Below are 16,192 nucleotides of genomic sequence, written 5' to 3' on the forward strand. Positions count from 1 at the left end.
GCCTGAGCTTTTGTACTCAAGTGCTCTTCAGCAGCACCATTTCTAGCTGTTTGGTAGTTAGTTTAAGATATGTATCTCACAGACTTTCCTGCCCAGGCTGGCTTTGAACCTTGAGCCTCAGATCTCAGCCTCTGAGGAGCTAGGATTACAGGCATAGAACCACCAGTGCCTTTTTTGGTTGTTTTCAATACATAGGGTGTCCCCAATACATAGGATCCCTGTCCTGTTTATATTTCCTGATGTAGCTGGGATGATAAGGTGCTCCACCATACCCAAATTTTTCTGTTGAGATGGAGTCTAACTTTTTGCCTTATCTGCCCTGGAACCATGATTCTCCCGATCTCTGCCTCCCAAGAAGCTAGGATGACAGGTGTGAGCTACCAAGCTCAGCCCTCACAGGAGATTTGGAATCAACCTGGATGCAGGTATAAAATATGTACTTAGCATGTGCAAGGTCCTGGGTTCAATCTCATTTTAGAGACTGAAAGCAGAGCTCTGAGAACCTAAATGACTTGTTCATTGTCACATGGTATTGTCTTTTTTTCCCCAGTCGTGGGTCTTGAACTCAGGGCCTTGGCACTGTCCCTGAACTTTTTTTTTTCCCCAGGGCTGAGGACCGAACCCAAGGCCTTGCCCACACTGGGCAGGCACCCTTCCGCTGGGCAAAACCCCCAGCCCCTGTCCCTGAACTTCTTTTGCTCAAGGCTAGCACTCTACCACTTGAGCCATAGTGCTTCCAGCTTTTTCTGTTTATATGGTACTGAGGAATCAAACTCAGGGCTCTATGCATGTAAGCAAGCACTACCACTGAGCCACATTCCCACCACCTGGTATTAAGTCTTCACTGGACCTCTTCTCTCTGCCCCAGGTCCCTCAAATCCTGGAGAATGGAGGAGGTTATCTGTACCCAGACAAGTAGGGAGCCTGGTGACAGTGCTCACCCCTGTATGCCTAGCTACTCAGAGGCTGAGATGAGGATTCAGACTGGAAGTCAGCCTGAGTAGATAGAGAAAACACCTTTTTTTGGGTTGTGGGGCTTGAACTCAGGGTTTGGGCACTGTCCCTGCGCACAACACTAGTGCTCTAGCACTTTGAGCCACAGCTCCACTTCCTGTTTTCTGGTGGTTGATTGGAGATAAAGGACTTTACAATCCAGGTTGGTTTAGAACTGTGATCCTCAGATCTCAGCATCCTGAGTAGCTAGGATTACAGGCATGAGCCACCTGCGCCCAGCACCAAATCAAAAAAGCCTAAGCTGGGCACCAGTGGTTCACGCCTGTAATCCCACTCAGGAGGCTGAGATCTGAGGATCATGGTTCACAGCCAACCTGAGCAAGAAAGGCCAAGAGACGCTTACCTCCAATAAACCACCAGAAAACTGGAAGTGGCACTATGGCTCAAGTGGTAGAACACTTGCCTTGAGCTGAAGAGCTGAGGGACAGCGCCCAGGCCCAGAGTTCAAGCCCCACGACCAACCAAAGGAAAAAACAAAACAAAACCCTAAAGCGGTAGACTGCTAGCCTCAAGCAAAAAGCTCAGGAATAGCACTCGGGCACAGACCAAGTTCAAGCCTTAGATCACACACACACACACACACACACACACACACGGAAATGGGAAGCTAGGGGCAAATACTCTCTATTTCTTATTTTGATTTTAAAAATGTATTTTATTCAACTTGGAAAATGAGTACAAATCCCTGGTTGTTTTTCTTGGGGGGGGGGTGCAGGGAAGCTGAGTAGCTGAGGGTGGTCAGGAAGTAGAAGAAAGTCGAGGCAAGGTATGAGCGAGCGTCACAGTGGCCACCTCAGGTCCCTGCCTGGGGAGGAGAGATGGGCTGGGGCTGAGCAGGGAGTTCAGGTCCGGAGGAACACCATGGTGAGGAGGCCTAGAGGTGGGGAGAGGGACAGTGATTCCTGTCAGCAGCCCTTCCCTGCCCCCTGGTGCCCTGTCTTTGGAAGTAGGTCAGAATCCCTTGGGCTCACCTAACACATAGGCTGCCACTAATTTCTGTCCCAAGGAGACATGGAGGACTTGTGGCAGCTGGCTGCCCAGTTCATCCTGGAGTGGAAGCAGCAGGAAGGCCACAGAGACGATGCCCGTCAGCAAGAAGAGCAGGAAGGAGCTGGTGGCCAGTTGCTGGTGGGAGTCTGGGAAACAAGTCCATCAGCAATGCTGCCCCTTTCAGCCTCCACCCAGGATTCCCCAGGGGCAAGGCTGAAGATGCATCAGCTTTTGTACTGGAGCTTGAACTCAGAGCCAAGGTATTCTCTTTTAGCCCTTTCACTCTACCTTGAGCCACACCTATACTTCTGGCTTTTTGGTGCTTAACTGAAGATCAGAGTCTCACAGACTCACTGGCCCAGGCTGGCTTTGAACCATGATCCTCAGATCTCAGCCTCCTGAGCAGCTAAGAATGACAGGCATGAGCCACCAGTGCCTTATGTATCTACTTTTATTGCCTTCCATGGTACACTGTAAGTGTCCTCTCTTCCCTGGAGCCCTCTGTCTTCTGTGTATTCCCCTGACAAGCAGAGCCCTTTCTCTATCTCCCAAACCCAGCACCCAACTCTACAAGTTAACTACTTCGTACAGGTTTCTTATTTTACTGCAGTTATCTGATACCTGATAAGAAGTATTGCAGTTAGAGCTATGGAGGAATATTTTCCTCTACATAGAAACTAGACACCAAAGAAATTGCAGTTCCTCCCCCTACTTGATATAAACTCTCAACTAGGAATGTCACCACCAAAAGGCAAAAACACTTTTTCTTTAAATCAGATTTAGCTTATCTGCAGATATATTGCTAGTTCCTCCCTCTCTAAAGACTTCAAGGACTGGGCATCAATGGCTCATACCTGTTAATTCTAGCTACTCAGGAGGATGAGATCTGAGAATACAGGTTCAAAGCCAGCCCAGACAAGAAATGACAATGAGACACTCATTTTCAATTACCAAAAAGCAAGAGGTGAAGTCGTGGTTCAAGTGTTAGACCACTAACCTTGAGTGGTAAAACTAAGGGACAGAGGGAAGCCCTGCACTCAAGCCCCAATAATGGTACACAACACATGCACATAACACCCATCTCCCCCCACACACACCCTTCTCTCTCTCATGAATCCCCAATCACTCAACTCACTTTTTTTTGGGGGGGGGTCCGGTCATGGGGCCTGAACTCTGGGCCTGGGCACTGTCCCTCAGCTCTTCAGCTCAAGGTTAGCGCTCTGCCACTTGAGCCACAGCACCACTTTTGTCTTTTTTCTTTTTGCTTATGTGGTACTGAGGAATCGAACCCAGGGCCTCAGGCATGCAAGGCAAGTGCTCTACCACTGAGCCACCTTCCCAGCCCCCTCAACTCACTGTCTTGTAACTGTCTGGCCGGAAGTGGTGCTGTCCAGGCAGATGGTGCTGGGTGGGGTGCTGCCTCAGGCTGTCCCTGAAGCTCAAGAGGGTACGCTGGGGCCCTCAGTACGGAGGTGATGTCCTTCCGTCCCACCACTCGGCCTTCAACCCCTTCCTCAGACAGCTCAATGCGGAAGCGATCCAGGACATCATAGTGGCTGGGAATGGGGGCCACATGGCGAATCACACTGACCCCAAGATAAAGAGGTGGTGGGAGGCAGTTAACCAGGGAAATCTAGGTCTGTCCCTGTCCCAGGAGCTTTTCACTTAGGGTGCAGACAGAGGGTAGGGCAACCGCTTGAAGAGGGGAAGATCTCAGACCTGAGACAACAGGGTGCTCTAACCCCAGGCTTCTACTGGCCTCTCCGCTCTCCCAACTCACTCACATGTCAATGCAGGACTGAGGCTTTACGAACCCTTCTGCGTCAAACACCGTATATTTGGCAGGTGCTGTGCACAGAACTGGAAAGAAGATACACCCCAAAAAAGACCCCAAGCAAGTCTTACTCCCGGTAGGGCACCAGAATCCCCTCTGCCTTCTACCCCAGGGCTGTCCCAGTTCCAACGCTGGACATCCACCCCTATTCCTTGACTCCCCCAAGCCCACACAGCTCCCCCCTCCAGTATCCTACCGCCAGCCCCCCCCACCCCAAGATCCCTAGGACGACGCGCAAACCCCTGTACCTCGGAAGCGGAGCGCAGTTCCCGTGGGGTTGTAGAGGGTCAGCAGCTGTCGGGGTCCGCTCCTTTGGTCCGCTCTGAATACTAGATCCGGTGGAAAGACGAGCACCGGGACCACAGGTCCCGAGGGAGGAGGGGCGCCCCGGGACCCCCGCCCAGGGGCCCCCGGACCCACCAGCTCCTGGTCCTGGGGCGCCCCTCGGCGCATGCAGGCTCTGGGCGGTCGGACATCCGAGGGCAGAGCTCAGGGGGCAGGGCCTGGAGTCTAAGGGGGATGAGACGGGGGGCGGGGGGCGGGTTGGGGCTAGTGCCACTGCTGCCTCGGAACCCCGTAAAGACCCAGGAACGCCCCCACCTAAACCTTTCGCCTTTCCAGCTCGGCCCCCCGTCCTGCAGACACAGCCCCGAGTCTCTACCCGACGGTCACGCCCACCTCGGTGCTCCCAATCCGGGACTTCCCTGCCAGCCCGGGCCCTAGGCTCTTTAGGCCCCGCCCCTCACGGCTCCGCCCCTTCCGGGAGGGTCAGACCTCCCGCCCCACTTTCCCGCCAGACTCCGCACGCCGCGGCCATCCTCTTCCTGCTATCTGGACACCTGCGGCTGTGTCTCCGGTCCCTCCCTGGGCTCGGCTCGTGCCCCGACTCCGAACGGGGCCCTCGAGCCACGATAATCACCTTGTGGTCAAAACACCTGCCAATCAGCTTGTAGCCGGACTAGTGATGCCATCTTCCTGAGAGTCTCTCCGCCGTACGTTTTCTCTTATTGGTCAAGATGGTCTCGTTTCCGCCCAACTTTTCCTCGATTGGTGCCCTTAAAAACCCATCTACTTTCTGACGATGGCGATTGGCTGAGTCGCAGTGACGTAGGCATTTTAAAGGGTCGGCCTAAAGCTCCAACTGAAGTCCGGAAGTAGCTCAGGGAGGCGGGCCCCAGCGGCGGGCTTGGCTTTGTTTTGTTCTGTGGGTCTCGGGAGATCGCCGAATTCCTCCATCTTCTCAGGGCCCGCGCCAGGGCCCGGGAAAGAAGGCGAATCAAGACTCGTCAAACCCTGCCACCTGGTCTTCACCGTGTTACAGATGAGGCTAAAGTCAAATGGATCTGACGGGAACACCTTCCCTGAGTAAAGATAATACAAAAGACAAACCAAAAAACCCTTGTCCACTTTTTGTTGTTGTTCGTTTGGTACTTGGGTCTGAACACAAGCCCTACAGCACCTCTACCACTTCAACTATATCCCAGCCCTTTTGCTTTAGGGTTTTGTTGTTGTTGTTTCTATTTGTGTTTTTGCTAGTCCTGAGGCTTGTACTCAGGGCCTAGGCTCTGTCCCTGAGCGCTTATTGCTCAAGGCTAGCACTCTACCGCTTTGAGCCGCAATGCCACTTCCGGTTATTTGGAGATAAGAGTCTCAAAGAGACTTTCCTGCCCGACTGGCTGGTTGGTAAGGGTGATCTTGAGATCTCAGCTTCCGGAGTAGTTAGGATTATTAGGCAGGAACCACCAGTGCCCAGCCCTGAGATCCTTATCTCCACTTAACCACCAGAAAACTGAAAGTAGAGCTGTGGCTAAAAATGATAGAGAACTAGCCTTGAGCAAAAATGCTCAGGGACCATGCCCAGGCCCTTGTGCCAAGTACTAGTGGCTCACACCTGTAATCTTAGCTAAAGACGCTTGGATCTAGAGAATCATGGTTTAAAGCCAGCATGGACAGAAATGTTTCATAGACTTCATTTCCAATATAACCAGCCCCCCAAAAAAGCAGGACTGGAGGTATGACTCAAGTGGCAGAGTGCCAGCCTACCAAGCTTGAGGCCCTGAGTTCAACTATATACTACCAAAAAAAAATGATCCCCTTTGGGGCTGGGAAGGTGGCTCAGTGGTAGAGCGCTTGCCTTGCATGCATGAGGCCCTGGGTTCGATTCCTCAGCACCACATACGCAAAAAGAAAAAAGCCCGGAGTGGCACTGTGGCTCAAGTGGTAAAGTGCTAGCCTTGAGCTGAAGAGCTGAGGGACAGCGCCCAGGCCCAGAGTTCAGGCCCCATGACCGGACCAAGAAAAAAAAAGAAGTCTTAAAAAATGTCCCCCTCTCTCCTCCAGAAGTATATTCGTTCCTGTCCAGAAGACCAGGAACTTTGTTTTCTCTAGTATTTTCAGCCCTTAAAACAGTGCCTGGTATTTTGAATGGATGAGAGTCTGTAATCCCAGCACTCAGAAGAATGAAGATGGAAGATCCCAGAAAAAAAACAGAGGATGGAGCCAGGCACTCACCCCTATAATCCTAGTGAGTCAGAAGGCTGCTATCTGAGACTCTGTTCAAAGCCAATGTGAACAGAAAAGTCCATAAGACTCATATCTCCAATTAATTCTGTGCTCATGGAAGGTTTTTCTGTCAGAACCGTTTGACTTTTGCTAAGTTAATTGTGTGACCTAGGGTAAGATTGTCTTCACTGTGTAGAAGTGTTTCCCTCATCTGTAACACGGGTGAAGATCCCATGGCAGGGTTTGGTGAGTCTTGATTCCCAAAGTGGACGTGTTGCTTAACTGGTAGAGCCCCATCTGTGAATACAAAAGCTGAGCAAAAGTGAAAGGCCCTGAATTCAAGTCCCAGTACTTTTAAAATTAAATATTAAGCCAGGTGCTAGTGGTACCCACTTGCAGTCCTAGCTACTCAGGAGGATGAGCTCTGAGAATCACAGTTCAAAGCCAGCTAGGGCAGGAAAGGCCATGATACCTTTGTCTCTAGCGAACTAGCAAAAAGCCAGAAGTGGAGCTGTGGCTCAAGTTGTAAAGTGCTAGCCTTGAAAGGAAGGAAAACAGGCAAGAAGAGTGAGCCATGAGGAGGAAGTGAGTGAGAAGACACAAAATACAGTCTTAATCCCACTATAAGGCTGGATGTGGTGGCACACATCTGTAATCCCAGCTACTTGGGAGGCAGAGATTAGAAAAGATCACCAAAAAGTACCCATGCATAAGACTCTGGATTTTATTATAAAAACTATGGTAGGAATTTTGAGCAAAAGGGGGGGGTGCTATGACATACAGAAAGCAGAGGTGTGGCTCAAATGGTAAAGCATTTTGAGTGAGGAAAGCCAAGCTAAAGTGGGAAGCCTTGAGTTAAAGCCCCAGTCCTAACAGATGTGCATGTGCACGCACACACCCACACCCACACACAAAAGACCTGACATAACAGTTTCAAAAAATTATTCTGAATAGTAAACATCTGTGGAAGAAACTCATGAACTCATAAAACTTCGAGGATGGGCCACTAAACCATAGAAATGGAGATCTGTCCTCTTCCTCAGTTAAGATATATTTATTTGGGTAAGACAGGCGGTCTATGGCCTGGGGCTGGAGCTGGCCTGGGGCTGGAGCTGGCCTGGATCTCAAGCTTGGGAGGGGCACTTCCTCTTGCTTAGGTTTTTGAGGATCTGGTCCTGGTTGGCCCGGTAGAGTACCACAAAACTTTCTGGAGGAAGGATGGGACCTCTGCTTTCATCCATCTGACCCATCAGCAGATAACTGGATCCTGGGGAGACAACAGAGGTAGGATAAGATTGAGGGCTCACATCATTGTGCCTTTTGCTAGTACTAGAGCTTGAACTTAGGCACTGTTCCTTTTAGGCTGGCACTCTATCACTTGAGCCACATCTTCACTTCAACTTTTTTTTTTTTTGCTTGGCCTGGAGCTTAAACCCAGGGGTCCTAGGTGCTGCCCCTGAGCCTCTTTGTGCTCAAGGCTAGTGCTCTATCACTTGAGTCACAGCACCATTTCCAGCTTCTAAGTAGTTTACTGGAGATAAGAGTGTCACAGACTTTCCTGCCCGGGCTGGCTTCGAACCTCGATCCTCAGATCTCAGCCTCCTGAGTAGCTAGGATTATAGGCTTGAGTCACCAGGGCCTGGCCGATTCTATACCTCTTCTCATTTTGGTGTGACTTAGCACCTTGTAGCCCCATATTCTGTCTTTATTACCTTTCTTCATGGGGTGGCACTGCCGGCAGGGTACATAAAACTTCAAGGGCGTGTCCGTGGGTGGAGAGGGAAGATCCAGTCCTCCAGTTTTGTAAGCACCCATGAGATTGACAGTGACGGTAAGGCCTTCACCTGGACCCCGCACTATAGACTTCACTGTTCCGGTCACCACTGTGGGAGGATGGAGTGAGAGGGGAAGAGACAGGAGGCCAGGGCTGGACTTGAGTTAGGGGGAGGGTTAAAAGTGCAAAAAAGGGCTGCTTACCCAGATTACTGGCACAGAAGTTGCTCTGCAAGGTGCCTGTCCGGCGGCATGGAACTGGGCAAGGGGCTGTTGGTGCATCTAGATAAGAGGGGAGCTGAGCTGTTCATGGACCATAACAACCCATCAAGGAGGAAGAACCATTTTCCCCCTTTTGTGCTGTTAGGGATAGAAGCTAGGGCCTTATGCATGCTAGTAGACAGCTCTGCACCCAGCTCTATCTAGAGGCTGGCAGGATTGAAGGCACCAGTGAGTGCTGAATCAATGAGATGTATGTATGTGTGTGTGTGTGTGTGTGTGTGTGTGTGTGTACCAGTCCTGGGGTTTGAACTCAGAGCCTGAGCATTGTCCGAGCTTGATCTACAGCTCCACTTCCAACTTTTTGGTGATTTATTGGAGATAAGAATCTCACAGACATTCCTGCCTGGGCTGGCTTTGAACTGTGATCCTTAGATCTCAGCCTCCTAAAGTGGAATTACAGTTACCAGCTCATGGAAGAATTTCTTGAAACAATCTTTCTTCTTCCTTCCCAGCCTTACCTGGGCGCACTGGAGTCTCCTGTGTGTCAGGGGAGGCCACTGGCTTCTTGGTGGGTTGGACCTTTGGCTTGGTGGGCAGCTTGACTTTGGGGACATCCTCTCTTGAGCTAGGGGCTGGCTCTTTTTCAGCAGTGCCCCCTGGAAGCATCTTGTAGGAGGCAGAAAAGCCATCGGCCGTGACACTGAGATCCGAAACGAACTGGACCAGGAGTTCATTCCCTTCCGAGGAGATGGGACTGAGGGTGGCAGTGGTTGGGGTAGGTATCAAGGCCCCTCTTTACCTTTCCAGCCTTTGGTGGCTTGCACTAGCTTCATAATATCATAGATCCCCATGTGATTCTTTTTGTGTCCAGACTGGGCTTGAACTCAGGGCCTGGCGTTTTCACTTAGCTTTTTTTATATTTTTGCCCAAGGCTGGCACTCTACTACTTAAACCACACCTACGTTTCTGGCTTTTTGCTAGTTATTTGAGTCAGATTTTCTGCTCCCTCCCCCGTACCCCACCACTCCGGGCTTCAAACCATGATCCTCAGGTCTAAACTTCCTGAGCAGCTAGGATTACAGGCTACAGGCCTGACCTCACAAGGTTCTTACTTCACCGACCCCAGACTAGGTGTCAGGCCTACTGCTGTGGAGTCCTAGTGCTCAGATCCCGCCCAATCTGAAGAGCCCCGCCCCTCCGTTTTAGGCCACACCCCAACCCCACCCATACCGCTAAGGCCACGCCCTTTAATTTAGGCCACGCGGTTAGTCCGAGGCCCGCCCTCTAACTCAAGCGCCTTTTCTAGCTCAGGTCCCGCCCAGAGGCAGACGCAGAGCCACGCCCTTTGACGCAGGCCCCGCCCACGCCAGCCAGACCCCGCCCCTCACCCAGGGGCCGTGTCCCCGCAGAACTTTCCCAGCCTCTTGGAGTCGTCGCTCACGGCTCCATTGAACACGCTGACCGAGTCGTAGCGACAGTAGGTGTCCGGCTCCACGTCGAACTTCCCGAAGGTCAGCGCAATCACCTGTCGGCCACCAGAGGTAGGCTGAGCAGGGACCCCAGGCCCGGGGCCCTGCACCCCTCCAGCCATCACCTCCCGCATTCATTGCATTCATTCCAGGGGACCCCGCTGGGTGTGTGCCCAGGTCACCAGGGGTCAGTATGTCTTCCCTTAAAGTTGATCTCAGTGGGGTTTTGTTCATTTGTTTTCGTTTTTGGTGCCAGCCCTGGGGCTTGAACTCAGGGCCTAGATGCTATTCGAGTTTTTTCACTCCTGGCTGGTGCTCTACCACTTGAGCCACAGCTCCACTTTTGGTTGCTTTCTGTGTGTTGGTGGTGGTGGTGGTTAATTGGAGACAAGAACCTCTTGGACTTTTCTGCCCAGGCCCTCCTCAGCCCTCAGCAGCCAGGATTACAGGGGTGAGCCACCGCACTCGGCTCCACCACAATTTTACATTTAGAATTTGGGGTTGGGTGTAGACGGGATCCAGGTTTGGTTTTGGTCCCACAGGTTTTGTAAGCTCGGGACCCAAGACCCAGAGCTTGGCCAGTGCGCCTTCAAGGGGTGTGTACAGGAGGTGCAGCCGCCACGGTGGGGAGGAGGGGGTGTCGTACCTGGTTTGGGGGCGCGATGATGTGCCAGGAACAGCTGATGCCGGGAGGGTAATCGGACTCGGGCCAGTTGGGCGTGGTCAGGGTTCCCTGTGCCTTCTCCAGCCGCCCCCCACAAAACTGGTGCTCTGGGAAGGGGAGAGAGAGGCGGGGTGGGGGTCGTGGAGACCCCGGTCAGCCCCAGGAAGACTGGGCTGGCAGCGGGAGGGGATGCCAGGCCTCGGGATGTGGGGGGGGGACGTAGAAGAGGGGAGGCTAGCAGGAGGAGGAGCCAGGCTTGGGGTGGAGGAGCTGGCTGGACCACTCCCTTCTTGCCCCTCCCCGGCCCCGCAGCCACACCGCACCCCTTCCCCTGGCAGATCCCATCTCCCCGGCCTGGCAGGAAAGTCCGTGCGGGCTATGGAAGCCCTGCACATGGCGAGGGGGGTCCTCGCTCTGCCCCTTGGGGAGGGGGGCTGCTTGAAACATTCTCAGGGTGACTTTTTCTGCCGGGAGGGGGTGATGGGACCGCAATCGAGAGCCTAGGGCTTGGGTGTGGGGGACTCCAGGTGGGGGAAACATAGCCCTCCAGTCCTGGGGTGAGCCCCGACACCGTGTGCCCCGTCAGCGGGAGCCCGATTGCGGAGGGGGGCGGGCAGTTACTCACCGTCCCAGTAACCCCAGGCCGCCCATTCCACCCGCGGGTCCATGACCCACTTCCGCCTTGCGCCTGGGGGGGGCCCTGGAAGAGGGGGGACGGGAGCAGGAGGGGGAGAGAAGATGGGGAAGAGGGACTGGAGGGGCGGTGAGGGAGAAGAAAGGGCTAGGGAGTAGTGGTGGCTCTGAGCTCTTGTGGGGTTTGGGGGGGCATCTGAGGGTCAAGGTTAGGGTGGGGGGCCTGGTGCATGGTGGGGTCAGGAGAGGGACAGGTGCAGGCCAGGGGTGCTCACCAGTGCCAGAGGTGGGCCTCCCGCTGTACCAGAGCAGGAACCCGCGTCCTCCCGTGCCTTCGTCCGCGGTCATCCTCAAGGTTACTTGGTTGCTGGGGGCCACAACGGGGGCAGGCCTGAAGGTCCCACAAAAGCGACCAAGCCGCTGGCCCGAGGTTCCAGAACCAGCAAAGACCTCCAGAGCATCGTAGCGGCAGGACGGATGCAGCTCCAGATCGAAGACTCGGAAGGAGAGGGACACAGTCTGGCCATCAGGAACCTGAGAGATGGGGCCCAGACACCCAGGAAGTGAGGCCACACCCCAACCTGACAGAGGGTGGCTTCCCTGCCCCAAGTCTTCACCACTGGAAGGAACCCCCAACTCGTGTAGCCCCCAGGGCCTGGGCTTTGTGCAGCTGGGCTCCGGAGAGATAAAGAGGACAGGAAGGAAGCTGAGATTGGAGAATTGGGATTTGAGTTTAGGTTAAGAAATAAGTCCTAGCCTGATACTGGTGGCTCAAGCCTGTAATCCTAGCTAACCAGTAGGCTAAAATCTGAGAATCGTGGTTCAAAGCTAGACTGGGCAGGAAAGTCCATGAGATTCTTATCTCAAATTTACCACACACACACACACACACACACACACACACACACACCACAAACGTGGAAATTTAGCTGTGGCTCAAGTGGTAAAAAGCCAGCCTTGAGCAAAAAAAAGTTTAGGGACAGTGCCCAGCCCCTGAGTTCAAGCTCCAGGATCAATGGGGGGGGGGAGAGGAAGGAGGGAAAGAGGGAGGAAGGGAAGGAGAAGGAAAGAAAAAGAAAGAGAGAGAGAGAGAGAAAGAAAGGAAGAAAGAAAGAAAGAGCGAGCCAGGCGCTGGTAGCTCATGCCTGTAATCCTAGCTACTCGGGAGGCTGAGATCTGAGGATCACAGTTCAAAGCCAGCCCAGGCAAGGAAAGTCTGTGAGACTCTTGTCTCCAATAGACCACTAGAAAACCAGAAGTGGCACTGTGGCTCAAGTGGTAGAGCGCTCGCCTTGAGCTTAAGAGCTGAGGGATAGTGCCCACGCCCAGAGTTCAAGCCCCATGACCGACCAGAAAAGAAAGAAAGAAAGAAAGAAAGAAAGACTAGACTGGGTGTGGTGGTTATTGCCTATAATCCCAGCACTGGTGCCTGTGATCCTAACATCGTTATAATTGCTTGTAATGCCAGCAGGAGGAGAGGATCATCAAGGCGAGTACGAGTTATACACTGAGACAGTTCAACAAAGACAGAGAGAGCCTTGCACCAGTGGCCCATATCTGAAATTCTAGTTATTCAGGAGGCTGAGGTCTGAGGATTGCACCTGGAAGCCAGCCTTGGCAGGAAAGTCCAGGAGACTCTTCCACAAAAAACAAAAACAAAAACCAGAAGTGGAGCTATACCTTAAGTGGTAGAGCAGCAGTCTTTAGTTAAAAAAAAAAGCTCAGGGAGCCAGGCACTGGTGGGTGGTTCATACCTGTCATCTTAGCTACTCAGGAAGCTGAGACCTAAGGATCACGGTTTAAAGCCAGCCTGGGCAGGAAAGTCTGTGAGACTCATTTCCAGTGAACCGCCAGAAAACTGGAAGTGGCACTGTGGCTCAAAGTGGTAGAGTGCTAGCCTTAAGCAAAAAAGCTCAGGGACAACACCCAGGCCCTGAGCTCAAGCCTCAAATGAGAGGTGGGGGCAGGGAGAGAGAACCAGAGACAGAGACACAGAGACAGAGAAAGAGACACACTCACAGATTGAGAGATTAAGGTACAGGCGGCCCATTTATTATGGGGGCATTAGTGCCCAGTGAACAGAGCAGCGGCAGCTTGGCCTTCCCTAGATTGAGAAGATGGTGCCCCTTAGCAGCCAGGCCTTGGCCTAGGAGACTGACTTGTGTCGGTGGCCAGGGGCCTTCTCACCGTTATGGTCCAGATGCACTCCTTATTTGGGGGGTAGAGGTTGGGGAAGCCCTCACTTGCCACGTAACCAGACTCCCCAGTCACATCTCCTCCGCACAGGAACACAGGTCTGGAGGACATAAAAGAGGTTCGTCAGGAACTGGGGATGGGGTGATGAGGGAGGAAGGCCCATAGGGACCCCAAGAAAGCATCAGCCAACAAGACTGGCATTAGGGTGGAGGGATTCATGTGGGGGATTAAAAAAAAACCCACAAAAAGGAGTGGAACCTGCAACCACAGCACCCCTCGCTCCCCACGGACCCCACCCCCTACCAGACAGGAATTCTGAGAATCCTCAGCTTTACCCTGCCTGTCCTCAGGCCAGGGCCGGGAGGCGCCTAAGGAGGCTAACTGCTTCCAGATGTGGAGAAGCCACGAGGCGGCCTGCAATTGGACCTAGAGATGGGGCTCCCTGGCTCCTAGTTCCAGCTTTCTGACATCCCCCCCCAAGTCTCTGCTTGCTATCCCCTCTGGAACCCAGATATCAGCTGCTAGGCAAGTTCAAGGTCTTGACTGTCTCTCCCTTCAGGATCCGTGGAGGACCATGGTTCTCAGTGGAGGGAGAGGAGTACAGGCAGAGGATGAGGGGGGGAGGGGGCGCCCTGCAAGAGTCCTGCTCAGTCTTCCAGCAGAATGAGGAGGACTTGGGAGCCTGAGAAAGAGAGAGAGGAAATTTGGCAGGGGGGGGAGGAGGGGAACCTAGCAGAATCCCCCTGAACATCTAGAAGCATGGCCCTCCCCTCCCCCTTTCCACACCAGGAGTTCACGCGGTTTGAAGCTCACTTGAGCCATCTAGAAAATGCCCAAGACCTACCTGGTATAGTTGGGGGTTTGGCCCTGGGCAAGAGGCAGCACCCAGGCCATGAGGAAGGGCCCCAGGAGGGGGGCTGGGAGGGTGGGCAGCATGGTGGGGGGTTCTGGGGTCTTGGCCTGCCGGAAGCAGCAGCTGAATTCAGCAGCAGCGGCAGCGGCAGCAGCAGCAGTGGCAGTGGCAGGATAACCAGTGCCAGACGAAGCAGCCGGGGTGTGTGGGCGTGGGGACCGGCCAGCAGGGGAGGGGGGGCGGGAAGGCGGGACAGGGAGACATCTGGGACAGTAGCAAGCCAGGGAGCCTGTCTAGGTCCAGGGCACATAAATATTGACCCAAGGAGGGGGTGGAACAAGGGGCCTGATCATGGCCCGAACCCCTTGTGAGCAGATCTACCCTTTTCCTCCCTGCTTCCTCAGCACCCCAGGGATGCACTTCCCAGACTCCCACCCCAGTCATTCACTAGCCCCCACCACTCTGCCCCAGTTCATTTTCCACTACATTTTTCTGGCTTTTCTTCTGTTATTCTTTTTCTTTTCTTTTCATTTTGTTTTGCAGTGTTGAGGGTGAAACCCAAAGCCTCATGTGTGCTAGGAAAACATTTTACCACTGAGTTACACTGCTTTTTTTTCTCTCTCTTTCTTTTTCGGTGGTATTGGGGCTTGGACTCATGCTCTCATTCCACTTTTGCACTCATGGCTGGCTCTTGACCATTTATCTCTAAATAATCACTGGTTAGTTCCTGCCTACGCTGGCTTTGGATCTCCATTCCCAGATCTCTGTCTCTTTAGAGTAGCTAGGATTATAGGAGTGAGCCACTGTTGCCTCTTTCTTCTCTCTCTCTTTCTTTCTTTCCTTCCTTTTTCCTTTCTCTTTCTTTCCTTTCTTTCTTTTCTTCCTCTTTCTTTCTTTGTCAGCTGTGGGGCTTGAACTCAGGGCCTGGGCTGCTGTCCCTAACCTTTTTTGCTTAAGGCTAGCACTCTACCACTTTGAGCCATAGCTCTACTTCCAGTTTTCTGGTGGCTAATTGAAGATAAGGGTCTCATGGACTTTCCTACCCAGGGTGGCTTCGAAGTGCAATCCTCAGATCTCAGCTTCCTGAGTAGCTAGGATTACAGGTGTGAGTCACCGGGGCCCAGCTTTGGTGTTTATTTTTTGAATAGGGTCTAATTGTTTTTCTAGGTGCCAGCATTTTGGACTGTGATCACCTATTTGTATTTCTGTGTAGCTGGGATGACAGGGGTGCGATCGCAAACTCAGCATTTTGTGTTTAAAAGTCTTGAAGCCAAGTGCCAGTGGCTCACGCCTGTCATCCTAGCTACTCAGGAGGTTGAGATCTGAGGATCACAGTTCAAAGCCAGCCTGGACAAGAAAAGTCCATCAGACTCTTATCTCCAATTAAACCACTCAGAAAACCAGAAGTGGCGTTGTGGCTCAAATGGTAGAGCACTAACCTTGAGCTGAAGAGCTGAGAGACAGCGCCCAGGCCCAGACTGCAAGCCCCGCAACCAACAACAACAACAACAACAAAAAGTCTTGAAACTTTTCCTTCTTTTTGTGCCCAGTACTGGGGTTGGAACTCTGCCTTGAGCTCTGTTGGTTTTTTTGCTCAAGGCTGCTCCTTTTATCACTTGAGGCACACCTCTACTTCCAGTTTATTGCTGGTTAATTGGAGATGAGAGTCTCTAAGATTTGTCTGCTAGCTCTGATCCTTAGGATGTCATGAGTAGGATGACAACAAGAGCTGCCAGTGCCCAGCCTTCAAGAACTTTTTGCCTGGGCTGTGATCCTGATTTGCACCTCCATTTGTAGTTAGGTGCACAGGTACACTGTGCAGGGCTTAAGTTTTTGTGTTTTTGTTTTCATGAGACAGATTCTTGCTGTGTTGTCTGGACTGATCTGAGACTTGATCCTCCTGCCTCTGGCAGGAGTGTGTGTTGCAGGTATATCACCAGATCACCATGTCTGTGCCCACTGCACATTTCTACTGCCTTTCCTCTATCCCTAGGCTAGAGCAGGGAGGAAGAACTCTGCGTGCCTATTTTCTCTTCCAATTA

General features: G+C 52.7%; 2 protein-coding genes across 4 annotated transcripts; both read right to left on the bottom strand.

Moving 5' to 3' along the window:
- Positions 1 to 1,653: 1,653 nt before the first annotated feature.
- On the bottom strand, positions 1,654 to 5,081 carry Mospd3 (motile sperm domain containing 3). Of its 3 annotated transcripts, none has more exons than XM_013031692.1 (6): positions 4,758 to 5,081; positions 4,087 to 4,348; positions 3,789 to 3,864; positions 3,361 to 3,590; positions 1,986 to 2,150; positions 1,654 to 1,888 (listed from the first exon to the last, which is right to left on the bottom strand). In XM_013031692.1, the coding sequence occupies exons 2-6, from the start codon at positions 4,289 to 4,291 to the stop codon at positions 1,857 to 1,859; spliced, it is 708 nt and encodes a 235-aa protein (XP_012887146.1). In that variant the 5' UTR covers positions 4,292 to 4,348; positions 4,758 to 5,081; the 3' UTR covers positions 1,654 to 1,856. The 3 variants fall into 3 exon arrangements, with proteins under 3 accessions (XP_012887146.1, XP_012887147.1, XP_012887148.1); XM_013031693.1 differs by lacking the exon at positions 4,758 to 5,081 and adding an exon at positions 4,517 to 4,745; XM_013031694.1 differs by lacking the exon at positions 4,758 to 5,081 and adding an exon at positions 4,678 to 4,710.
- A 2,009-nt stretch (positions 5,082 to 7,090) lies between these two features.
- Positions 7,091 to 14,293, bottom strand: Pcolce (procollagen C-endopeptidase enhancer). Its single transcript, XM_013031785.1, has 9 exons — positions 14,142 to 14,293; positions 13,289 to 13,397; positions 11,377 to 11,635; positions 10,451 to 10,575; positions 9,724 to 9,860; positions 8,854 to 9,089; positions 8,318 to 8,395; positions 8,053 to 8,223; positions 7,091 to 7,607 (listed from the first exon to the last, which is right to left on the bottom strand). Exons 1-9 carry the CDS (start codon positions 14,231 to 14,233, stop codon positions 7,465 to 7,467), a joined length of 1,350 nt encoding a protein of 449 aa, XP_012887239.1. The 5' UTR covers positions 14,234 to 14,293; the 3' UTR covers positions 7,091 to 7,464.
- Positions 14,294 to 16,192: the final 1,899 nt, after the last annotated feature.

Source organism: Dipodomys ordii, unplaced genomic scaffold, assembly GCF_000151885.1.
Source record: "Dipodomys ordii isolate 6190 unplaced genomic scaffold, Dord_2.0 Scaffold143, whole genome shotgun sequence".
Lineage (NCBI taxonomy): Eukaryota > Metazoa > Chordata > Mammalia > Rodentia > Heteromyidae > Dipodomys > Dipodomys ordii.

Coding starts and splice junctions, on each gene's coding strand:
- Pcolce (XM_013031785.1), bottom strand. CDS start 14,233: ATGCTGCCCACCCTCCCAGCCCCCCTCCTGGGGCCCTTCCTCATGGCC. Junction 11,636..13,288: donor AGTGCATCTGGACCATAACG/GTGAGAAGGCCC, acceptor CCCATCTCTCAG/GTTCCTGATGGCCAGACTGT. Junction 8,396..8,853: donor GGAGACTCCAGTGCGCCCAG/GTAAGGCTGGGA, acceptor CCTCTTATCTAG/ATGCACCAACAGCCCCTTGC.
- Mospd3 (XM_013031692.1), bottom strand. CDS start 4,291: ATGCGCCGAGGGGCGCCCCAGGACCAGGAGCTGGTGGGTCCGGGGGCC. Junction 3,865..4,086: donor AACTGCGCTCCGCTTCCGAG/GTACAGGGGTTT, acceptor TCTTCTTTCCAG/TTCTGTGCACAGCACCTGCC. Junction 3,591..3,788: donor CCTCAGTCCTGCATTGACAT/GTGAGTGAGTTG, acceptor TCTTGGGGTCAG/TGTGATTCGCCATGTGGCCC.